General features: G+C 49.1%; 2 protein-coding genes and 1 long non-coding RNA gene across 5 annotated transcripts in view; all 3 read left to right on the top strand.

The window, feature by feature from the left end:
* The window catches only part of LOC130598078 (uncharacterized), a 72437-nt gene that overhangs the window by 16786 nt on the left and 33917 nt on the right, over positions 1–21734 (top strand). The window lies entirely within an intron of this gene.
* Positions 2469–6612, top strand: FPGT (fucose-1-phosphate guanylyltransferase). The gene is made up of 4 exons (XM_057407168.1): positions 2469–2587; positions 2691–2858; positions 4026–4118; positions 5069–6612. Exons 1-4 carry the CDS (start codon positions 2509–2511, stop codon positions 6517–6519), a joined length of 1791 nt encoding a protein of 596 aa, XP_057263151.1. The 5' UTR covers positions 2469–2508; the 3' UTR covers positions 6520–6612.
* The window catches only part of TNNI3K (TNNI3 interacting kinase), a 43734-nt gene continuing 33225 nt past the window's right edge, over positions 11226–21734 (top strand). The window contains exons 1-5 of one of the 3 annotated variants that reach the window (XM_057407167.1): positions 11226–11456; positions 12065–12173; positions 15797–15882; positions 17382–17479; positions 21092–21202. In XM_057407167.1, the coding sequence (XP_057263150.1) occupies positions 11417–11456; positions 12065–12173; positions 15797–15882; positions 17382–17479; positions 21092–21202 (444 nt within the window). In that variant the 5' untranslated portion in view covers positions 11226–11416. The remainder of the gene's footprint in view (positions 11457–12064; positions 12174–15796; positions 15883–17381; positions 17480–21091; positions 21203–21734) is intronic. The other 2 variants (XM_057407166.1, XM_057407165.1) reach the window with 2 other exon arrangements.

Here is a 21734-nt window from a genome sequence, read left to right as displayed (position 1 = left end):
CACTTCTAACCCCCTGCACAGGCAGGGACACCTTCCACTACAGCAGGTTGCTCCAAGCCCTATCCAGCCTGGCCTTGAACACTGCCAGGGATGAGCTTTAAGGTCCCTTCCAACGCAAACCACTCTCTGAGTCCATCAGTGTAAAATACTGCTGATAAAACTATGAGTAACCACCCAGTGGCAGTATTTTTAAAAGAAGTGATTACCAGGAATACTTGGATCAAGAGTTACTCCTGACTTGGCTGATCTCACAGAGCACATTGGGATGCCTGACTACAGACGAAAAGCTCCAAGCAAAACTTCTGTTGAACTGCAGCAGTATCTCATTGCATGCATTGGGGTCCCAATTACAGCTTCAAAGGCTTGCTGCAGTTACAAAGAAATAAGTATTATTGGCAGTAAACATTAACTACTTTGTACCTCCAGTAGCTCCATACAGGACTTGTAAATTAGCACAGATTTTTGATCCCACTGTGAAAATTGTCTCACTGTTGAAGGGAACGTGTGAGTTACAATAGATACCTCTCCCAAACAGTATTTATTATATACAGTGACTCAGAGAGACAAGCTGTATATATTATGTACACAACTCAGGGACAGATCAAGACACATGCAGTCAATAAGGGGGAACCCACCACTGCACCACTGGGAAATCCTTTAATCTCAATTCCTCTTTTCCAAATCAGAAAGCTAGGAGTTCTCCCTTTGCAAATAAACCACTCGTAAGGGATGGGACAGGAGAAAACATGCTGGCCAAGATGTGAGGGCTCCCAGCTCTGCTGAAAACCCTTCATTCTTCTGACTTAAACCAGAAAACATTTGCTTAGTACCTACTGCCTTTTTTAAAGCGATGGTTGAGGCAGATTCTCATCGGGTTCATGAAACCCAGCCAGCTGATGGGCTTCAGCACTCACACTAATCAGCCGGAAGGTAAAAAGGGAAACACAGTAGTGTAACAAACCTTACACCTCTAAAGCTTGGCTTGGGCACCAGAAGCTTTTCTCATCGAGGTCAGAGTCATCAACAATGAACACTCAAGGCAAAGAGAAGAGCAAACATACAGCTCCAACCACACAGACCATGTCGCTCCCTGAGTAAGCTGAGAACATACGTCAGGATCAAACACATCTGTGGTGGGCACTGCCCCGACTACAGCAGTTACCACCTGCATCACAGGGACACCTCAAACCTGAAGCAGTGAAGTATCCATCTTTTTTCTTTAGTCTCCCCTGTCAGTGGTTTACACTCAGGAAAAAATATTTTGTGACTTTTTAACTTCCCGAATTCCCTTCCTCAGTAGCTCCTGCACTGCTTTTACAGCTACTTTTTATTGTGAGATTCATGCATAACAAGATTGTATCAAGACAAACCCTCCTCATTTCCATCTGTATTTGGCATCTGCAGTCTCAGCAGACTCTCAGCTCAGGAGGACAGATGAAGCCCACGGATTAGAAATCACATCTAGGGCAGTGGGAAGGACTCTCAGCAGGGTGAATACTGCCAGCAGACCGCAGGCAGTGACACACAGTGAAAGAGCTGCAGTGAGCCCGCGCAGGATGGGCTCAACCCACCAAACCCTGCTGGGCTCAGCGACTGAACTCCAGGTACAGCCAGGGAGTGCAAACACAAACGGGTCAGGTACAGACAAGGAAGACTTAAGCGGGCTAATTCATGTGCAATGAGGATCCTGCTCCTAATTAGATTACCAAACCAGCAATTTAACTTGCCCTGCTCCCTCCTGTGACCGCCGCGGAGTCGAGATGAGCCCCAAGCCTCAAAACGCGGATCTGTTCCACAAACACCGCCCAGAGCCATCAGCAGACCCTGCGCTCCACGTGGGACCACCGTTCTGAGGCAGCAAAGTACTCCCAAACGGAGCCCACACACGATTTCCACAGGTTGCATAAGTACAGAGAACAGGGAAGAAGCTTCTTTAATGCCCGTTTGCAGTACGCGACCTCTTGGGCACATGTGAAGACACACCGGCAGGCGCCACCGGAGCCCCGCGTCCTCTGCCCGAACAAAACTCCACTTGAAATAGCTGCAACCTAGAAGTCAGAGCACAGGGACTGATCCAAGTAACAGAGAAGGGAGAAAGGGAAGGAAGCACAGCGCGCAGGCAGCATCAGCAAGGGGGGAGAGCCCTCTCCCCAGGCCAGACAGAGACCCTGGTGCAGCATCACCCCACGGGGGAGCCGGACCGCAGAGAACTCCCAATGGACGGAAAAGGAACCGGCGCCTGCTCGTACCCGCACGGTGCCTCCCTTCTAAGGCGAGGGGTGCCCAAGGCCGCACCGAACACACCCAAAACCGAGCTCCGCGCCGGCGCCGCGGGGCAGACCCGGGTTAAGGGCGCCCGCCCCGCCTCTCCCCGCTCGGCTCTTCCGGGTCGGGCGCACGGAGGCCGCCTCGGGCTCTGGTTCTAGCAGCGGAACCGCCACCGCCACCAGCTCCACCTCCGCCAGCACCAGCGGGTCCCGGTGCCCGCTCCGCCCGGGCAGTGCGGCCATGCCGGTGGCGGGCGAGCGGAGCGCGGCGCGGCGGGAGGCCACGGAGCGACGGCTGGCGCGGTTCGCGGCGCTCCGAGGTGGGACGCGGCGGGGACGGGGGCCCGGCCCCCTGTGGGGGGGCCGCGGATGGGAGCCCCTGGTCCGGCCGCGCTGACTGAGGCGCCGCCGCTGTGCCCGCAGGGAAGCCCGCCCGCCCCGGCCGGTTCTGGGACGTGGTGGCGCTGACGGCCGCGGACGCGGGGCAGGCGCTCGCCTACCGGGAGCAGCTGGACGCGAAGCTGCGCAGGAGGGAGCTGCCGCTCGGGCCGCGGTACCTCGTGTTCGCCGACCCGCCCGGACACAAGGCCGGTGGGTACCGGTCCGGGGCGAGCCGCGGGGTGAGCCCAGCGCCGTGCGGGGCATGGCGGGGGTCGGGGGCGGCCGAAGGATCCGGCTGCGCAGCACAGCGACTTGAGAGGCTGCTGCGCGGGTGTGCAGTTGCCTGGTGCACTGGTTTGATGCGCTAGTGGCCATGTAATGCAGCGCTGTGCTTACTTGCAGTCAGGTAGAAGCAGGCTTTGCGCTGGTGTCCTGTGTCAGCTGCTTCGTGCGCAGCAAGGGCTCCGAAGTGCTGCACAAGTATTCATTAAACCCCAAGCGTAGGGTCTAGCCCCGTTAAATAGGATGTAGCTTTGATTCAGTTGTGCAGCTGCTGACACCAGGGGTGGCGGCGTTTGTCACTTTCATTACACTTCCCAGTGTAATACGTGGGGGCCCTGTCAGGGTGGTGTGAGTGTTGATGCACTGCGTGGTTCTGCCACGTGGATCATATGGAATACGAGTAACGCTAACTCACGCTTTCTGTAAATTAGCGCTGTTTACTTTAACCTCACTGCTTAACTAATTGGAATATCACAGAACCCCAGCCCGGTTTGTGTTGGAAGGGAGCTTAAAGCTCATCCAGCTCCAACCCCTGCCACGGGCAGGGACCCCTTCCACTAGAGCAGCTCGCTCCAAGCCCCTGTGTCCAACCTGGCCTTGAACACTGCCAGGGATGGGGCAGCCACGGCTTCTCTGGGCACCCTGTGCCAGTGCCTCAGCACCCTCACAGGGAGGAACATGTTTTAGTATTTTACCTGATGTGCAGCCAAAGCCTAGAAGAAAGTATCCTGAGTGTCCGTAACATCACCCTGTAGTTCTTCATTCCTGCTCACTTTGCTGTAGAAAGTAACTGATCTCAGCAGTCTTTCCGCAGTGTGGAGTAACAGGCAGAGATTGATTTTCAGAAATCTAGCAATTTGAAGTTCTCAGAGAACATAAAAATATCCCAAACCATTTCCTCATATCCCAGACATTTTTCTTCATATCCCAAGCATTATTCGTCATATCCCAGACATTTTTCCTCATATCCATATTGCAAAGGTCAGCAGTGCTGGAGTTGTGGTTGGCTTGTGCCCAGTGCTGGGGGAGCTCAGAGGGTGGCTGGCAGGGAAAGCATTGAGCTTTCTGGCAGGTACTAAACTATTTTTTCTGCAGGAAATGGTGGATCAACTCTTCATGTTCTTCAGTGCCTGGAAGACCTGTATGGTGACAACTGGACATCCTTTATTGTACTGCTCATTCATTCTGGTAAATTCCAGTTTACATTTCTCACTGCAATGGTACACGATTTGGTTACTATATTAACATGTGCTCTTCCTTGTGAGGTGTTGAGGTGCTGGCACAGGGTGCCCAGAGAAGCTGTGGCTGCCCCATCCCTGGCAGTGTTCAAGGCCAGGCTGGATACAGGGGCTTGGAGCGAGCTGCTCCAGTGGAAGGGGTCCCTGCCTGCGGCAGGGCTTGGAGCTGGATGAGCTTTAAGGTCTCTTCCAACCCAAACCAGTCTGGGATTCTGTGATCCGGTTGAGTTTAGATTGGCAGTTGGGAGGTACTGCTGTCACCTGAGTATTTCTTCTCAGCACTTGCATTGTTCTGTCAAACCATGGAGGAAGGAGTGTAATTCCAAGTGTCTGAATTCAGCTGCTGCCCTGAAATACCCTGTAAGGAACATGTGGCCCCTTTGGGAGGGACCTAGAGCCCTCAGTACTAAGGGCAGGTGGAGCACTCACTGCATTATCCAACTAGAACACTTCCAAAAGGGGCATCAGTTTTTCAGAGTGGAAAGGAGCCAGGTAACGTGTCCGCTGCCCAAACCGCTGCTGCTTTGCCTCAGCTCTGGCTTAAAATTCCCAGTGGGTGTGGGGGTCCTCCTTATTCTCAATCTAAAATTAAGCATCTGCTTGCTTCACTTGAGTTACAGACAAGGGGTCTGTGTTCCAAAGTAAAGATGAAACAGAACACACCACCATTTTAACATAAGTTATTTATGGCGTGTTAAATTGTGGGCATCAGGTCACATCTGCTTTGAGAAATGCTTGAATGACTGATGTATTTGTACATCTGTCATTGTTTGGTGCATACTCAGTATATGACCAAGCTGGGGTTTGAACCTTTGTGCACTCATAAAATAGCTGCAAAGCTTTAGCTTTTGCTCCCGTACGCAGTGTCTCTGTGTAACTAAAACTGCGCTTTTCCTCAAGGCGGTTACAGTCAGCGTTTGCCCAGTGCAAGTGCCCTGGGAAAGGCATTCACAGCTCTGCCGCTGGGTGATCCCATGTACCAGATGCTGGACCTGAAGCTGGCCATGTACATCGATTTCCCCAGCCACATGAAGCCGGGCGTTCTCGTTACGTGTGCGGATGACATCGAGCTGTACAGCACTGGAGTTACGGAGACAGTCACCTTTGATAAGCCTGGATTCACTGCCTTGGCTCACCCTTCGGAGCTGGCCATGGGGACCACTCATGGAGTGTTTGTTTTAGATCCAGCCGGTTTCTCAGGAAAGGGAGGACTCGAATACACATCTTGCCATCGCTTCCTGCACAAACCTGCTGTTGAGACCATGCGGCAGTGCGGGGCCGTGTACATGAGAGGGAATGGTTCTTTGCCAACTGCCCCTGGAGACCGTGGGGACTCGGAAATGGGCTCTGAGTGTGTGTACACAGACAGTATATTTTACATGGACCATAGCACTGCAAAGCAGCTGCTGGCATTTTATAAGCAGATGGGCACTCTTTGCTGTGAAATAGATGCTTATGGCGACTTCCTGCAGGCCCTGGGACCTGGAGCCACGCAAGACTACACAACAAACACAAGCAGCATCAGCGTCACAAAAGAGGGATCACAGTTGATAGAGGTGCGGCAGAAGCTGTACTCTCTCCTCAAAGGAACTGCACTTAATGTTGTAGTCTTGAACAACTCCAAGTTCTACCACATTGGAACGACTGAGGAGTATTTGTTCCATTTTACGTCTGACAGCAAACTGAAGTCTGAGCTTGGCTTGCTGCCTGTGGCCTTCAGCATCTTTCCTGACAGGGCATTGGCTCAAACAGCGAGTGTCATGCACAGCATTCTGGAGCCAGGGTGTCTTGTAGGACCTGGATCCATCATCGAGTACTCCAGGATTGGGCCTGAGGTCTCTGTAGGGGAGGGCAGCATTATTAGTGGGTCGGATATAAGTGGGAAAGTAGATGTTCCCTCGCACTGCTTTCTGAGCGCGCTGAGTGTAGAAGCTGACCGTGAGGTGCAGTATGTGAGCATGGTGTTCGGTGTGGAGGACGACTTGAAGAAGAGCGTGAAGGTGCTGTCCGACGTCGGTGCCCTGCGGTTTTGTGGCGTCAGCTTGCCGGAGTGCCTGGAGCTCTGGGGTGTGCAGGTGTCGGAGCAGCTCTTCTCCAGCGAGAGCACAGGCTTGAGCTTGTGGACCGCGAGGCTCTTCCCCGTCTGCTCCACGCCGGCGGAATCGGTCCGCGTGTCGCTGCAGATGGTGCGTTCCGTGCAGCACACGTCACGTCTCGCATTGCACGGCCTCAGGCGCTTGTCTGTGCAGGAGATGCTCAGGTGCAAAGAGGTCGGGGGCATGATGAAGTTCAGGAAGCAAATTTATGATGAAATCCATCTACGAAGGCGAAAAGAGAAGTCTGATCTGTAGAACGAGCAGTGCTTGAGCAAACGCCCGGTGTTGGTGTGAGGGTGGTTGGTACTGCCCAGCTTCTGAAAATCGTCAGAGGAAAGCACACGGATCTTGTCTGTGGTTTCGTCAGAGGAGGAAGTGTGAACCTGCATTAGCAGCGTTGTAGCATGGCACGAATGGTGCAGCAAATGCAGATGAACTGTTCTTTTGATGAGAGGAGCATGGAACTGTTTCAGATCTCTGCAGACTCTGATGGGTGACTTTTCCTGGTCACTGTGTTCTGTGGCCTTTGCAGGAGGGGTGTGATACAGAGCAGATTCATGGACATTTCACTGGCAACTGCTGTAGAAACTTTTCAGCATGGGCTTAGCTGCAGCAGCACAGCGTGATAACTCCAAGTTTCTCTCCTTTCACCTGACTTTTTAGTGATGTGTCAAACGGGTACAGGTACACTTATTAAAAGTACTTTTTAAATCCTGACATCCTGTCTTTAGCATTAATCATTTTCTTTCTCTGTTTTGTAATTTTTCTTCTTTGGTTTCATCAGAGGAAAAAGCTTTGCATGGGGGATGGTTCTTTCCTTTGGGACTGGTAATATTGGGGTTAAAACTGTTGAGTCCTTGGAGAAGAGCTTCCAGAAATTTCCATGGAGCCACAGGTAGCGCAGGTTTGCCCATTGATGCTCAGTGCTCACACAGACCAGTGGAGCAGAGGCTCAATGGTGTGGTGGTACCAACCTGCAGACCCAGCTGCATCTGGGATGGGTCAGAAGCAGGGCCTCATGCCCCTGCAGGAAGTGGTGTCCTCTGGGATGTTCTGTTTTGTGTCATTCCTCAACCCTGCTCCGGTGCTGGAATGACCCAACTTCCTGTGAAGTGGTGGATGTTGCACCAGCATCCTGCCCTGTGAGGGTGCTGAGGCGCTGGCACAGGGTGCCCAGAGAAGCTGTGGCTGCCCCATCCCTGGCAGTGTTCAAGGCCAGGTTGGACACAGGGGCTTGGAGCAAGCTGCTCTAGTGGAAGGTGTCCCTGCCCGTGGCAGGGGTTGGGGCTGGATGAGCTGTAAGGTCCCTTCCAACACAAACCAGCTGGGATTCTGTGATTTGTATGTATCCTTGATGACACATTTGAAGAACAGTGTCTGTTTAGGCACTGGGTAAATCTTTTGCAGTGATTTATGAAGTGTGTGTAGTTTTCAGCTATAGCCCTTCTTGCAAGGGCTAAATCTGCTATGTTACAGTGTGATCAAATCTTACTAAAACCAGACAGAATTCAGCCTGGATGCTTCCTGACAGTGATGACCTCAGTTGATGTAGGCAGTATCTGTATGTATTCTGTTCATGTACATTGCACAAACTTCAGCCCATCTTTTTCACAGTGTGCTGTGAAGGTAGGTGATAACAGTTTTCTCATGTAACCAGCTGGGATAAACTTGTTCCAGGGGAATTGAGGGACTTGCGCGAGGCCATGCAGTGAAATCTAGCAGCAGGGTAATAGTAATTGTGGGGCTACTGGTTTGTGGCATCAGATTCTGATTCACGGCATTCTGGTCCAGGTTTTCCTTCCAGTCTGAGCAACAAAGGATGCAGTGCTCAAAGTGCCCGTCAGGCCGGAGCAGGAGGAACGGGAGCATCTGTTGAAATCTGGGGTCTGACTTTGCTAAGGCTCCTGAGGTTCCTGGCTGGACGCAGTTGCCATGCAGGCCTCCAGGTCACTGCCTGGCTCCATCTCGTGAAATGCGTCTCAGGCTGGTACAATCTCAAATAAACCAAGATGAGTGTTTAATGATTTTATTCATGTCAGCTTGCTTTATGTAATTAGGTTTGCTGTGTAGTGCAATAATGGGCCTCATCATGAGCATTGTCAAATGATTTCCCTGACTGCTTTGGGAGCATGCTCGAAAGAGCAGGGATGTAGCCTTCCTGTGTGTGTTACACTGTGCAGCCGGGGAGGATTCTTTCGGTCACCCTTTGGGCAGGAAACTGAAATCTGAGAATTGAGGCCCTTAAAGAGGAGCAGGAGGGAGGTGTCTGGGATCAGAGCGAGCAGCTGGGAGCATCTGTGCCAGCAGGACCTGGGGAGCTGATGGAGGAAGGTGAGTGCCAGCAAACACCCGGATCTGCCCGGGAGCATCCCTGTCCTGGATGGGCAGTTTGCCTGGGCTGAGCTCCCTGGTTCAGCCTCTGCTTGTTCCTAAATCCCCGGTGCAGCAGCTTCACGCTCTGCTCCCTGCACGTGTGGAACGTGAGTCCCTGTGCAAACACCCCTGCAGCGTTGTGAGAGCAGAACCAGCAGCATTACCCCGTGCACTCCTTTCAGCCCTCTCCCAGAGAAGCCGTGGAACCACCCGCTCCTTATCCGGGATACAGAATTCCTCAAACTTCATTTCCATTAAGGTGCCTTTTTCATTTTATGTGACAGGTCAGAATGTCACCAGAATGACAAGGAAATGTACAGGAGCAGCTTCCAGCCTCCCAAAGGGAATGTCAGGTATGGAGATCTTCTAACCAACCTGACATAAAGACCATTGCAGAAGGCTTGATCCTGTAAAGCCTTCCTGTGGAGGATGCCGGAAATCAGAGGTGGAAAGGAGCCCTTCACACGTCCCTCTTGCAGGGCTGGACGTGTCAGCGGTGCGTGGCAGGCACTCGTACAGCTGAGCTGTGTGACCGCTGCAGCTGGGGGCTCTGCTCACCGAGGAGCACCGCTCTGCCGCTGCAGTGCTGCCAGTGCAGATGCGAACTAGAACTGGCCCAACAGAGCAGTTGTTCCGTTCCTCTCTGTTTGCAAGCACACTGCAAACAGGCTTTGCAATCGCTCCTTTTGTCCCCTTCCCACTGATCTCAGTTATTCCGCAGCTGCCTCACAGCTGGGCTGTGGATGTGCAGAACTCACCTGGAAGCTGCTTTCATGGTGTTGGATGGGCTCTGGTGACTGACCGAATGGTCCTGCTGTGCTGTAGCTTCCAGAGCTCTCCCTGAGAGTCCATAGGAATGAATCTTCACCCACACAAATGTGTGCAAAAGAGTGAGAAGAAATACAGCGTAAAACTGATGACTTTGTTGATGTTCTTGAAACAGATGGTACTAGAATATAAACAATATGCAAGGTATTTTCTGCTTTAAAGTATATCATTTTATCTCTATCTCATGGAAACTTTATGTACTTATGTTATAAAGTTGCTGTATTAAAATGTGTTTTCTGTGCAAAAGTGAACAGAACTTTTCCTGGGGTTTGGAGTCTGTCCTGTCCCTGTCATGGTCGGCTTGGTCTGAATGGAAGAAAATTCTGTTCCTCAGGCACCCAGGAGCACCACAAAGTGTTTTGTCACTTCCAGGTCTGTTTTTTCTCCTGGCATTTCACAGAATCCCAGCCTGGTTTGGTTTGGAAGGGACCTTAAAGCTCCTCCAGCTCCAACCCCTGCCACAGGCAGGGACACCTTCCACTGGAGCAGCTTGCTCCAAGCCCCTGTGTCCAACCTGGCCTTGAACACTGCCAGGGATGGGGCAGCCACAGCTTCTCTGGGCACCCTGTGCCAGCGCCTCAGCACCCTCACAGGGAAGAGCTTCTGCCTAAGAGCTCAGCTCAGTCTCCCCTCTGGCAGGTTCAAGCCATTCCCCTTGGCCTGTCCCTGCAGGCCCTTGTTCAAAGCCCCTCTCCCGGTTTCCTGCAGCCCCTTTAGGCACTGGAAGGAAAACAAGCAGTGCTTGGCTAATGACAGCAGTGGGAGAGGAGATACCTGCCTGGGTGCTGCATCCATTGCTTGGGTGCTCATCACCAGCGCACTCGGTTGCTTGGCAACTGGACGTGGAGTATCCATCACCAAGCTGGTTCCTTCTTGCAAATGTTTTGTTGAATATCACAGAGTGTGCTGTCAAAGCAGGTCAAAGTCTTCCGAAACACATCCTGGCTTAATGGGCAGATCAGTGCAAATAAAGGGATGAGCTCTTGCTGTGCCAGGAGCTCTCAGGGTGCAGGTTTGTTGGCAGGGGGATGCAGCAGGGTGAGGGTGTGTGTGTGTGTGTGTGTGTGTGTGAGAGTTACATAGTGTTGTCTTCTTGCCTGAAATCCTTCACTGAGAAAACTACCCACTTGAACACAGAGCAGCTGCCAAGGTCAGTTAACACACGTTAAATATAGAATAGATACATGCACAAATACAAATACATAGATATTTACAAATCTATGGGTCTATTTCTGTGTCTATTTGTACATGTATATGTGGATAAAATAAGTTTTTAAAAGCAATAGAAGGAGGAAAAGAGGCACCTACAGAGACCAGCATAAACCCCACAGCTGGCTGGGGCAATAGGTGTGATGTAGTTCATTCCATTTGGAAGAAAAGGGAAGGAAAAGGATGCGAGGAGGGCAGGCTGTGGCTGAGCAGACCTGTGCTGACCACGTTACCTGAAGACATTCATTTTGTGAGAGTGACAAACAGGTTATTTCACTGTTAAACAGCCTTTCACCATTCTGAGGCACAGACTTTTGCTGTTAGGAGTTGAGATCATCTCTGGCCTCCCCAGAGTGGGGACCCCAGCACCCCTTGGGTATCCTGAAAGCACCCTTGGGAGTCAGCTTCCAAATTCCTCTTCCTCTACAAAGCTGGTAGCAAGCCGCTGGATTGCCCAGCTGCACCAGCGCCGGGTGCTGAGCAGACGGAAGGAGATGGTTGTTTCTGTTGAAACAGGCACGGGCTGTGAAGGAAGCTGAGCAGGTAGCAGCGCTGTTCTGTGCAGCTGACCGCACAGGCTGTTTCCCTCCCTGTCATTGTTGCATGACATTCCAGTTGGCACAGGGGTTATTTTTAGGCAGAGACTATCAAAAGCATTTTTCAGGAGGACTGTCCCTGCTCCTGACCGAGGAATCACGTTACTGCGGCAGCTTTGCTGAAACAAAGAAGATAGATTGGACAAATGGGAAATTACAAGTCCAGACCGACCCAAACTTGCACTGGTAACGCATGCTGCTTTTTTAATGCCATTTACCAAACACCCATCTGCGAGAGGCAGGTGGGATTTCAGCAAATGCCTTTTACTCCTGGGCTCAAGGCTGCGGTGTTGTATTGTTCTCGGTTTACAAGAGAAAGGCTTAGCCCAAACCGCATGTGCAGCCTGGGAAAGAAGGCAGAAAGCCTCAAAGTAGATTTCTTTGTGGAGATATCATATTAACATAGATTATGCTGTTGCTTTAGCTTGTACTTCGTTAGAAAACCTTTAAACTGCCAACTCTTTATGCTGTGTGTCTATGCTCAGATTTAGGAACTAAGAACTAACAAATGCACCCTGAGGTTTAAGTTTGCTCTTGCTCCAGTTAGAATATTCCTGATATAAGGATTCAGATGTAGTACTTGTCAGTGAAACAGGTGTATGTGTGTCTAGATTGGTGCAGCAAGAACAGCTTACTAGCTGCAGTATTTAAACTTCCATACTTGAATAGAAAACTGTATGAAACGGTGCAACTGGGTGTTTAAACACCAAGCGCTTTGGTTACTGGGACATTATGCTTCATGGTTTTGATGTGTTTTGAAGTGTTTTATGAATTAGGTTTTTTTTTGTTGGCAGATGAATGGAAGAAAAAGGTAAGTGAATCCTATGCTATCATCATAGAGCGGTTAGAGGATGACCTGCAAATCAAAGAGAAGGAGCTGGCGGAACTGAAGCACGTTTTTAGGTAAAATACTCTGGAAACCTGCTTATTAATTTCTTTCACAGAAGTATCTGCCATTAAACAGCAATTTCAGTTTCAGGTGTTTGCTCATGGAAGGACTTTGTCATGTACAAATGCATGGTCTTTAATGTCTATTTCTGGGACTATGTCACAGCTCTGGGACAGAGCCCCGCAGCACAGTGCCAGAGGTAGTGACTGTTAATTACTGATGCCAGTATCGCACAGCAAATGCCTATGTACTGTGTAAGTTAGTCAGCTCTCACAGGCTGTCCAGCTGTGCTGGGTACTTCCCTGCTCTGCTGATGTGTTTCTTCAGGCAGGAACGTCGCTGAAGTCACAGATTTTCAACAAGCACAAGCAGGTTATCTTCTGAAAGTGCATTTCAAGTTCATGTTTGCAATTGCTTTCTCAGGGCAGCACTTGCCACCAACCAAGGTCACCCAAAGAGGTAATATATATTTATATGCTCATTATCAGAAAAGCTCAAATGCAGAAGCCACACAATTCAGTGACTGTGAGTGTGTGAAGATCAGGTGAATAATTCCAGACCCCAAACCCCCTTGGAAAAACAGGGGATTCTAATCAGAAATAAATCAGAAGCTCAAAAAAGCCCAACTGGTCTCATAAATCATTCACCGTGCGCACTGGCAGCACAATTGGCGCTGATGGAGCCTCGAAAGTGAAAGAAGACATTAGGCTTTCATGGACCACCTTGGCTGTGATCCACTAAAGTACTTCACTACTTGCCTCACTTTAAGCCTGTTTAGTAGTAAAACTAATATCTTCACAAAGTGGAGCCAGAGTTCTCTTTATTTTAGATAAGCAAAACAACTGAGCGTATGGTTACTGTGCTCAGCTCCTGCGTTAGGCATCAGGATAAAGAAAACCCAAACTTTGAGGTTAGCAGACTTTGGCAGCTCAGCTTACCAGTTTGTTGTAGGGCCCATCTAAGTCTCAGTAAGATGCCAGCCAAAATCTGCTTCTTAGATAAAGAGCACTGCTCTTTCCCACAGAAGGGGTGAGAATTAATGGTACTGGTTAACACTGCACTGGAAACACTTGGTTTTGTAGTCAGGCTTGAGGAATCAGTGATCTCCTTTCAAAATGCCTTTACCCATGGGTATGAAATCAGGGCTTGTGGGTCTCTGACATCCAAACATGCCAGTGTTAGAAATCAATCTTGACTATCCAAGACCTGTTCTGCAGCAGCAGTGGCTATTTTGGGAGCTCTGCTCCTCACCAAAGCAGCACAGGAATTCGTAGCTTTTCCCCATTATTAAACCAAATTCACGTATTTAAAAGATTTAGGACTGAGAACCCAGGGGGTTGTTGCAGCGAAGGCAAAGCTCAGCTGGGGGAGATGAAATCAGAAGCTGCTCAAGCCCCTGCTCCGGAAGGTTTAGAACATAAGCAGGGTAAAAGTGACCCAGCCTGGCAGAGAGCTCCCAGCATCCCCCAGCATCCTCACTGCACTCAGTGGGCATCTCTCCAGTGCCACGGAAAACCCAACAGTTGCAGCAGAGAGAAGCACGTGTGTAGGCAGCACAGCACGTCTCAGAGCCTGGGTAAAAGCTGTCCCTGTTCTGTTCCTGGAGCTCAGAGCTCTCAGTGCCATGGTTTAACTAAAAATGCACCCTAGGAATGAAAAGTCGGGAGTTTGTTTCCCTAAATCATGCAATTAACTCTGAAGGGAATGAACTAGGAGGGCACTGAGGTAAAACCAGCCCTCTGTGGAGTCATTTGAGCTAGTTTTCATTTTCGGTATGGGCCTTTTAATCACAGTTTCTAACATATAAAACTGTCCTTGCAATATTTTCCCACAAAACCATTATTGTTTTGCCTGGTTGTAAGAACTCAGATTCAAATTGTACAGCAATAAAAAAGCAAACTGAAACTTTTCATTATACCTCGATTCAGGAGAAGAGGGAGATTTCAGTATCCAGCTTAAGGAACTTTCACATTCTGGAAGTTAAAACTGGTTCCTTCAACACAAACCCCAGAAAAATGAGGTGGTTTAACATTTCCAAATCAACATTATCATGCTTCATGCAGAAGAATAGGAAAACACAGGGTCTATTACTGGCTTAGAATGACCACACACACTGAACAAGCAGGATTTCCTTTATGATGGACTAAACTATGAGAAGTAAAGGGAAGTCTCTGGCTTTGCGCTTGAAATTCTGTTTAAATTGTTTAAACGTTTGTTGCAGTTCCCTTGGCTGCTGGGTCTTCTACCTTTATTCTATGAAACGCTTCATTTCTGAGCTGTGGCAAGTGTTGTATGACAGGATTTTGGTTTGACACGGGTCTGTAGGGACAGGCCAAGGGGAATGGCTTTAACCTGCCTGAGGGGAGACTGAGATGAGCTCTTAGGCAGAAGCTCTTCCCTGGGAGGGTGCTGAGGCGCTGGCACAGGGTGCCCAGAGAAGCTGTGGCTGCCCCATCCCTGGCAGTGTTCAAGGGCAGGTTGGACACAGGGGCTTGGAGCAAGCTGCTCCAGTGGAAGGTGTCCCTGCCCGTGGCAGGGGTTGGAGCTGGGTGAGCTTAAAGCTCCCTTCCAACCCAAACCAGGCTGGGATTCTGTGACAAGAAGCATGGAAATTGATGAACTATAAAATCAGAGGTTTTAACATTTTATGTATGTTGGGTTTTTTTTTGTAAAAAAGAGCAGAGCATCAGATACAGAAGCTGAGTGCTTTTTCAATGCGTCAGGCTTGACACGGAACCTGTTTAAGAGTTATTCTGTTGGAAATGTATTAATAACAATGACTTCACTTTAACTATTCACTTCATCTTTGTGTGGCCTGGGAAGCACTATGAAATCATGAAGCTGTAACACTTCACCAATAATGTGGAAGAAAATGAAACAATAAATGGAGCTTCACTTTGTCAGTGTCACAAGATGTGTGATCAGTTGTCTGAGAACTGTAAGCGCAGGGCTGCCTTTCCATAGTCCCCACAGGTCTCAGACACTCGTGGATCTTCTTAGGAGCTGGTGTGCCACTGGAACTGCAAATCCTCCACCAGAAACGTGGCTCTGGAAAGACTCCTTCGTTCCTTTTGCTTTTAATCATTGCCAGGTTTTGGTCTGAGCTTGGCCAACCCTCGTTCCATGTACATGCTCCCGTAGCGTTCCCATAGAACAGCTTCCGTGTGTTGGTGGTGTTCCTGTGACCTCATTTGGGGAACACCAGCTTACCTTCTGAAAGGCCTTTTCTGGGTGTTCTCATTACTCAGCTCTTTTGCCTCCGGCTCTGTGCGTGCCCAGTGCATCGCTTCAGACCAAACACGCAGCTTTTAAACGATTCCTTGTTTATTATTGCATCAGTACGGAAGCTGGCTCTGCACAGATCTTTGATATTGCTAAGGAGTCTTTCCTCTTTTTTCTCTAATGGAGCTGAATTCAGGCTCCGCTGTGACTGAGCTGCGGGGTTGTTCAGAAAGCAGTAAATCTGGACTCCTGCTTGATGTCTGTCAAGTGTTTCCAGGCTTACTGAGTGCACACAGGGTAGAAATTGAGCTCCAGGTCTCAAAAACTGCACTGAGATTTCTGTTTGAAAGCTTTTCCAAATGACAGATGTGCGAGAGATGAAAACAGTGATCATCTGTAAACCCTCTTTTTGCAGCTCTGATGAAGCCTTCTGCAAAGTCAATCTGAATTACCGCACAGAAAATGGACTCTCTCTGCTCCATTTATGCTGCATCTGTGGGGGTAGGTATTTGAAATCCAGTGTTCCTTACACAGCTGTGGTTTTGGGTCTGACAACTGTCAGGAAGAGGGTGCTTTCAGGGAGCTTCCTTCCATGCTGTCCTTGCTGGCAGCTGGGTAAGCACCTCGCAGCATCACTCTAAGCCCCACTGCCGAAAGGGGGAATCAAGCTACACTGAGCCACATTGTGGCTGATGCTTCTGTCCAGCAAAAGGCTTGGTTGCTAATGTAGTGTGTTGTGCTTCAAGTGTTCAACTGATTCACAGCTTGCTGTACTCGCTGGTTCATCAATCCACTCTCATTCACTATTGCTCTACAGTGCTGTGTTCTGCACATGGCACAGACTCCAGGATAGGCACCTACTTTAGCAATCCTTTGCCATACCTACAACACTAATTTTTCCAGGGCAATGGAAATACCTGTATTTCATTTCACAGTGGTTAAAAGAAGAACAACCCAAATGCTTTAGTGACAAGTACCACCTGGTAGGAGTTTTGCAGACAGCAACTGAGGGTATGTGAGGAAAGAGTGCAGGATGTCTGCTAGGATGGTCATAAAAACACACTGATGGTGGAATTTTCCACTCCTGTCCACACTGCTGCTCTGATACCCATAGTGGGTCATTTGTTCATGCACGCACTTTGCTCTTGTTATACAAGAGCCAAAATCAGCTGAAAGCAAAGAGAATTTTACCCTCAGGTTTCAGCTCTGCAAGCACTAATAACACACATCATGGAGATTTGCTCTGTCTCGGTTCAACGCCATCATGAAGGAGGGCCTGATGCTGCATTGCTGAAAACCGATGGATCTTCACTCTCAGAGTGCAAGGTCATACCCAGATGTGACACCAGTGCCTGGTAACACTGGAGCCACTGGGGATTGCTAGAGGACATGTAAGAAAGCAGGCACTGCTCATTAACTCCACATGGTGTGTGAGCACTGGAAGGAAGGAGAGAACATAACAGGACTAACAATAACTAATACTGATTACTGTCAGCAGAAGGCAGGTCTGTGTTTTGAGGTCATCACTGTGCATCAGAAGGTCAGAGGAGGGCCAGTGCCCATGGTGACATTCAGCACCGTCCCCACACCAACTGTCCCTGTGGCAGTGTCATGTGGAGGGGGAGAGTGATGCTTCAGTTCTGAAGGGGCAAAGAGGGCAGTGGCTGAGGAGGCAGAGTCCAGCAGCATCTGCTGCTCTGTGCAGTGCAGCGTGGTCAGGATGTGACGCAGGGGTTTGCTCCTGTAGAGCTTCTCCTGTCCTTAACAAATCCCCATTGAAGTGTGGGCAAACGGCCAGGCTGTGGCCAGGTCTGCAGCTGCCCCTGAGGGCCAGGACGTGGTGCCCAATGCATTGGGAGGTATCAGATCTACTTCATGACTTGCCTCAGGTCAGCAGCTAAGCCACTGCTGCTCTTTGCTTCAGGCTCACACGGAAGGCTCTTACTTCATCTGCACGTTCTTCTCTGTACATGACTTTGTTTCCCTTTTTCTTTCTGAAGGTAACAAGTCCCACATCAGAACTCTCATGCTGAAAGGACTGCGCCCCTCCAGATTAACCAGAAATGGGTTCACAGCTCTGCACCTGGCAGCTTATAAGGTAAACTGAACTGGTGAAAGGAAATCAGAACCGAGCAGCTCATTTGTGTGAACCACCCGGTTGGAGTCTCTGGTTGCTATTTCTGGTGAAAACACAGATTTCACATTTAAAAACGCCCTGTAAAGAGCCCAGCACAGGGAATCAGCAGGTGTTTCTGCAGTGTCGTCCATGAGGGTATGATCCTGCTTTGGAAATATTGATTAAATCGTGCCATGCAACTCAAGATAGAGCAGTGCTCTTTTATGATCATAGCTGGTAATAGAAGCAGTCTCAAAAGAATTCATTTTGCAATTTTTCTTGTTTGCTGCTGCTTTGTTGTTCCCCCTCAGATTCCTCATTCAGCTTCAGTATTAATTTTCCTCACTATTATATTTATCTTTTGAGACTCAGCAATAACAGCAGCGAGGAATAAAGTGGACAGACAGCATTTTCTGAAAGAATTGTTATGATCCTTATTTTGAGATGGAGCATCTTAGAAACTGAATCCATGTGTGGCCCAGCCCCAAAAGCACCTGGATTTTTTAGGGGGAACTCAAATCAAATTTGGGAGCTTTTCTAGACTGTAATGGCCACGCTTAGATGTCCCATAGGTGCCATAAGCTCATACAGCCTCTTTCCTCTGCAGCTCTCATGGCAGATGCAGTTCCCATTTGCTGTGTGTTCAAAGCTGGTTAAGCAGGATGGCACCTGTGTGCCACCCCTGATCCATAAGTGGTGTTGCTAGAGGTCATGGAAGTGATAGACGGTCTTTAATCCAAACACCCAATTCCAGAGCAGCAGGAGTCATGGCAGTCTCTATCAATCCTCTCCAAAAGCTCACCTGTGGAGGAGGAGATGTTTTGCCTTCTGCCGGGAGATAATCTGGTGATTAGAATATTTGTCCAGAAAGAAGACAACGAAGTCTCTCCTGGAGAGAATTCAGCTCATATTGCCAGTCAGCACCTATGGCTGTCCCAGCGTGAGCATGCAGTCAGCTTCCCCATGGGGAGAGCGAAGGGAAGGCCTAACACAAGGTTGTGTAGGGACAGTGTTGCCTACAGGGCAACATGCGGGGCACATGGCACACGGTCCTCAGTATTATCTGTGCAAGGCAGACACTGGACCCCCAATGCAGCAATGGTTTTGCTGCTTAGAGGGCAGTAGGAAGGGAAGGAAAGAAGAGATGCAAGCAGCAGCATTTGTGCCCTAAGGTGGGAAGAAAGACACTGCCCTATCATCTCCAGCGTTTGTCGTGGACCAGCTGAGCCCGTTTCCTGCTCCACTTGCTGGATTTCATGAATCCCATCCTGGAACAATAACCTTGCCCCAGGTGTGTTCAGAGAGGTGTCCATCATGGAGCTGGATACCTGAAACTCACAATGTGCTGAGGATGCTGAGGATGCTCTGCAGCTCCATGTTTAACTGTGTATTTGTCCATGAGCCACCATCTCTCCTAGTTACTGTGCTATGAGCACTTCCTGTATCTTGCATTCTGTCTCGGAATTCCTGTGTTAATTTTACAGCCACTGGTACCCATTAGCAGTGCAGGCTATAAACTGATGACAATCAGCCAGTCTTATACATCATGGGGTGAGGTGTTTTACAGCAGTCATGAAAGAAACTTCCCCTGTGCTCAGTGTTGCATTATTAGCCAATTGCCTGGAAGAATTTCTCTGCTTTCTTTAATGTCAGTCTCAGGGAATGGTTTCCAATCAATAATTTAGCTGAAAAACCATTCCTTTGTTTAAAAGGAATTTTATATCAGATTTCCCAGGTGTTTTCATTACTTGGGAATAGTTTTGATTTTGCTATCAAATCTTGTTTTGTCTGGTTGCCCTGCACTGTATAGTTGATAAATCTCTTCTATCCACTTAGGCACAAAACTATATCAGACAGTCATTTGGTGTAATGTAATATCCAGTATCTTTTGCAGGTACCATGAAGCTAAGCAAACTAGTGTGAATCTGGGGATGTAAAGTAGAATGCAATATAACATTCCTCCCAAAAGTGACATTTTGAGACTTTAAATGACAGATTTTGTTGTATTCTAGTTCTTTTCTAAGTAAAACATAAAGGAGCCAACAGATACCTCTTAACAACAGTGATGTGCATTGAGGCAGGGCAATTTCTTGTGAAAGTCCTTGCCTGCTGCTTACCTGCATTCTGGGTGGTTTTGTGGCATTTCCTCTGGGTAAAACAGAATTGGGAAACTGGGATGAGTCACTAACCAGAGCAGAACATTCCAAGGTAATTCAGACTCAGACTGTCTTCCCAGGCAGCACAATATCCCACCCATTAGCCACCCAAGCACCATGTTTCGAGGTCTAAAACTATTTGATAGGGAAAATGATGTAAACTTTAACAGTCCATTGTTATCAAAGAGAAATTGTGGATTTCCTGAAAGCAGGAAAACCATTTCACTATGAACAAACTCACATATTTCAGCTGCTGCTTGTCTGGCACTGGCTCCTTCTTGCCCTTCTTCTAGTGACTACTTCAAAGAGGTAGAGAACAATGAGGAAGTTTGGAGCCTTTAGCGCCTCTTTCACTCTTGAGCTGTGTGCCTTTCCTCTCCTGAGACAATGAAAACGGATTGGAAAAGGCTCATCTCTGGGCAGATCTCCAGGAAGGCGGAATTATTGTAGCTGTAGTTAGTGCAGTTAGAACAAGTGACGGTGAGCAAGTGGTCTGGTTTCTCCTGCCAGCTCTGTCACTGCCCCCCATCATTTCACTTCTCTGTGTTTAGTGTCACTATTTGTGAAGCAGAATTTATTGCTGGTCACATTGCCTGTGCATTGTGACTCTTAATGTGTTTCTCAAGTTGATTTTTATTGCTACCATGTGATAGTGCCCATTGCTGCTGTTATACCTGCAAGAAGCCATAGCTAAACTGCGTGACAGGAGAGGAGTGAAAAACAAGCCTGCAGTTGAGAATGTGGCACTCATGTTACCCTGGGAGCTCCGCAGGTGCCCTTCTGCCATGTTAGCTGCTGTAACGTCCCGAACCCAGGACAAACATGGAGAACAGTTTGTGTCAGCACCTAATAATGGCTTGGAGACACAGATCTTTAATGACATCATGTAATCAGAATAAAGACTTTAGATGCAGGCTTTAGTTTAGCAAAGGAGAGACTTTTGGTGCCCAGGACAAATCCTCCCTCCACCTTTTCCTTGCACCCATGCTCCTGGCATCGCAGTCAGTCCCTTTGCGTAAAATAGAGCCACAGCCTGGTTTGGGTTGGAAGGAACCTTAAAGCTCATCCAGTTCCAACCCCTGGCAATGAGCAGGGACACCTTCAGCTAGAGCAGGTTGCACAGAACCACATCCAGCCTGGCCTTGAATGTCTCCAGGGACGGGGCATCCATCACCTCTCTGGGCAACCACCCTCAGTGTAAAGAATTTTTTCCTTGTGTCCAGCCTGAATTTCCCTCTTTTAGTTTAAACCCATCACCCCCCATCCTGTCACAACAGGCTAAAAGTCTCTCCCCGTTGTTCTTATAGACCCCTTTTAAGTACTGAAAGACCACAGTAAGGTCTCCAGGGGTCTCGGAGGTCTCGATACACAGACACAGCTCTGGGGCTCCTGTGGGAGCTGTGCCCAGCACTGACGTGTCGGCCCCGCTGCCTTTCAGGACAACACGGAGCTGCTGACAGCGCTGCTGCACGGCGGAGCTGACATCCAGCAGGTCGGGTACGGAGCCCTGACAGCCCTGCACATCGCCACCATCGCCGGCCACCACAAGGTACGCTGCCCCTCTGCTGCTGGAGGCCACCTCTGTGAGTGCAGATAGCAGCAGGTCGCTGTGTTTCAGGTTGATGCTGTTCCAGACAAAACTCAAGCTGGTTGGGTACAGCTGAGTTGCACTGAATGTTCTGTACCTTTGGGGGAACCCACCCCAGTGCGTGTGCTTTTACATGAACAAACATGCAGAGAGGACTCAGGTCTGTCTGTACACCTCTTACCTTTACATGAGTGCTTTAAAGTCTTGGCAATAAATGGCACTGCTTTCTAAACATCAGAAGTGTTAACCAACAGATAGCTGATGAAATGCACTCACTCATACATAGGCATTTCTGAACCTGGATAGGGAGCGAGGCTTCCAAACGCTGCCTCTTGAGTGTGAAGGAAGCACAGTAAAAGTCTCATTTCCTCTTGTAGGTGTCACGGGCTCTGCTGCAGAGCTCTGTGATTTTCGCTTCAGAAGGGGACAGAGGTTCTCCATGCAGAGCTATTTTGTACTTCGGATTAGTGCAGAGAAAGCTGTTGCCAGGGCA

This window comes from Pezoporus wallicus, unplaced genomic scaffold (genome assembly GCF_028554395.1).
Source record: "Pezoporus wallicus isolate ANWC-B61680 ecotype Strahan unplaced genomic scaffold, APGP_CSIRO_Pwel_v1 contig_8805, whole genome shotgun sequence".
In the NCBI taxonomy this organism is placed as follows: domain Eukaryota; kingdom Metazoa; phylum Chordata; class Aves; order Psittaciformes; family Psittacidae; genus Pezoporus; species Pezoporus wallicus.
This window is presented reverse-complemented; position numbering and strand designations above follow the sequence as displayed.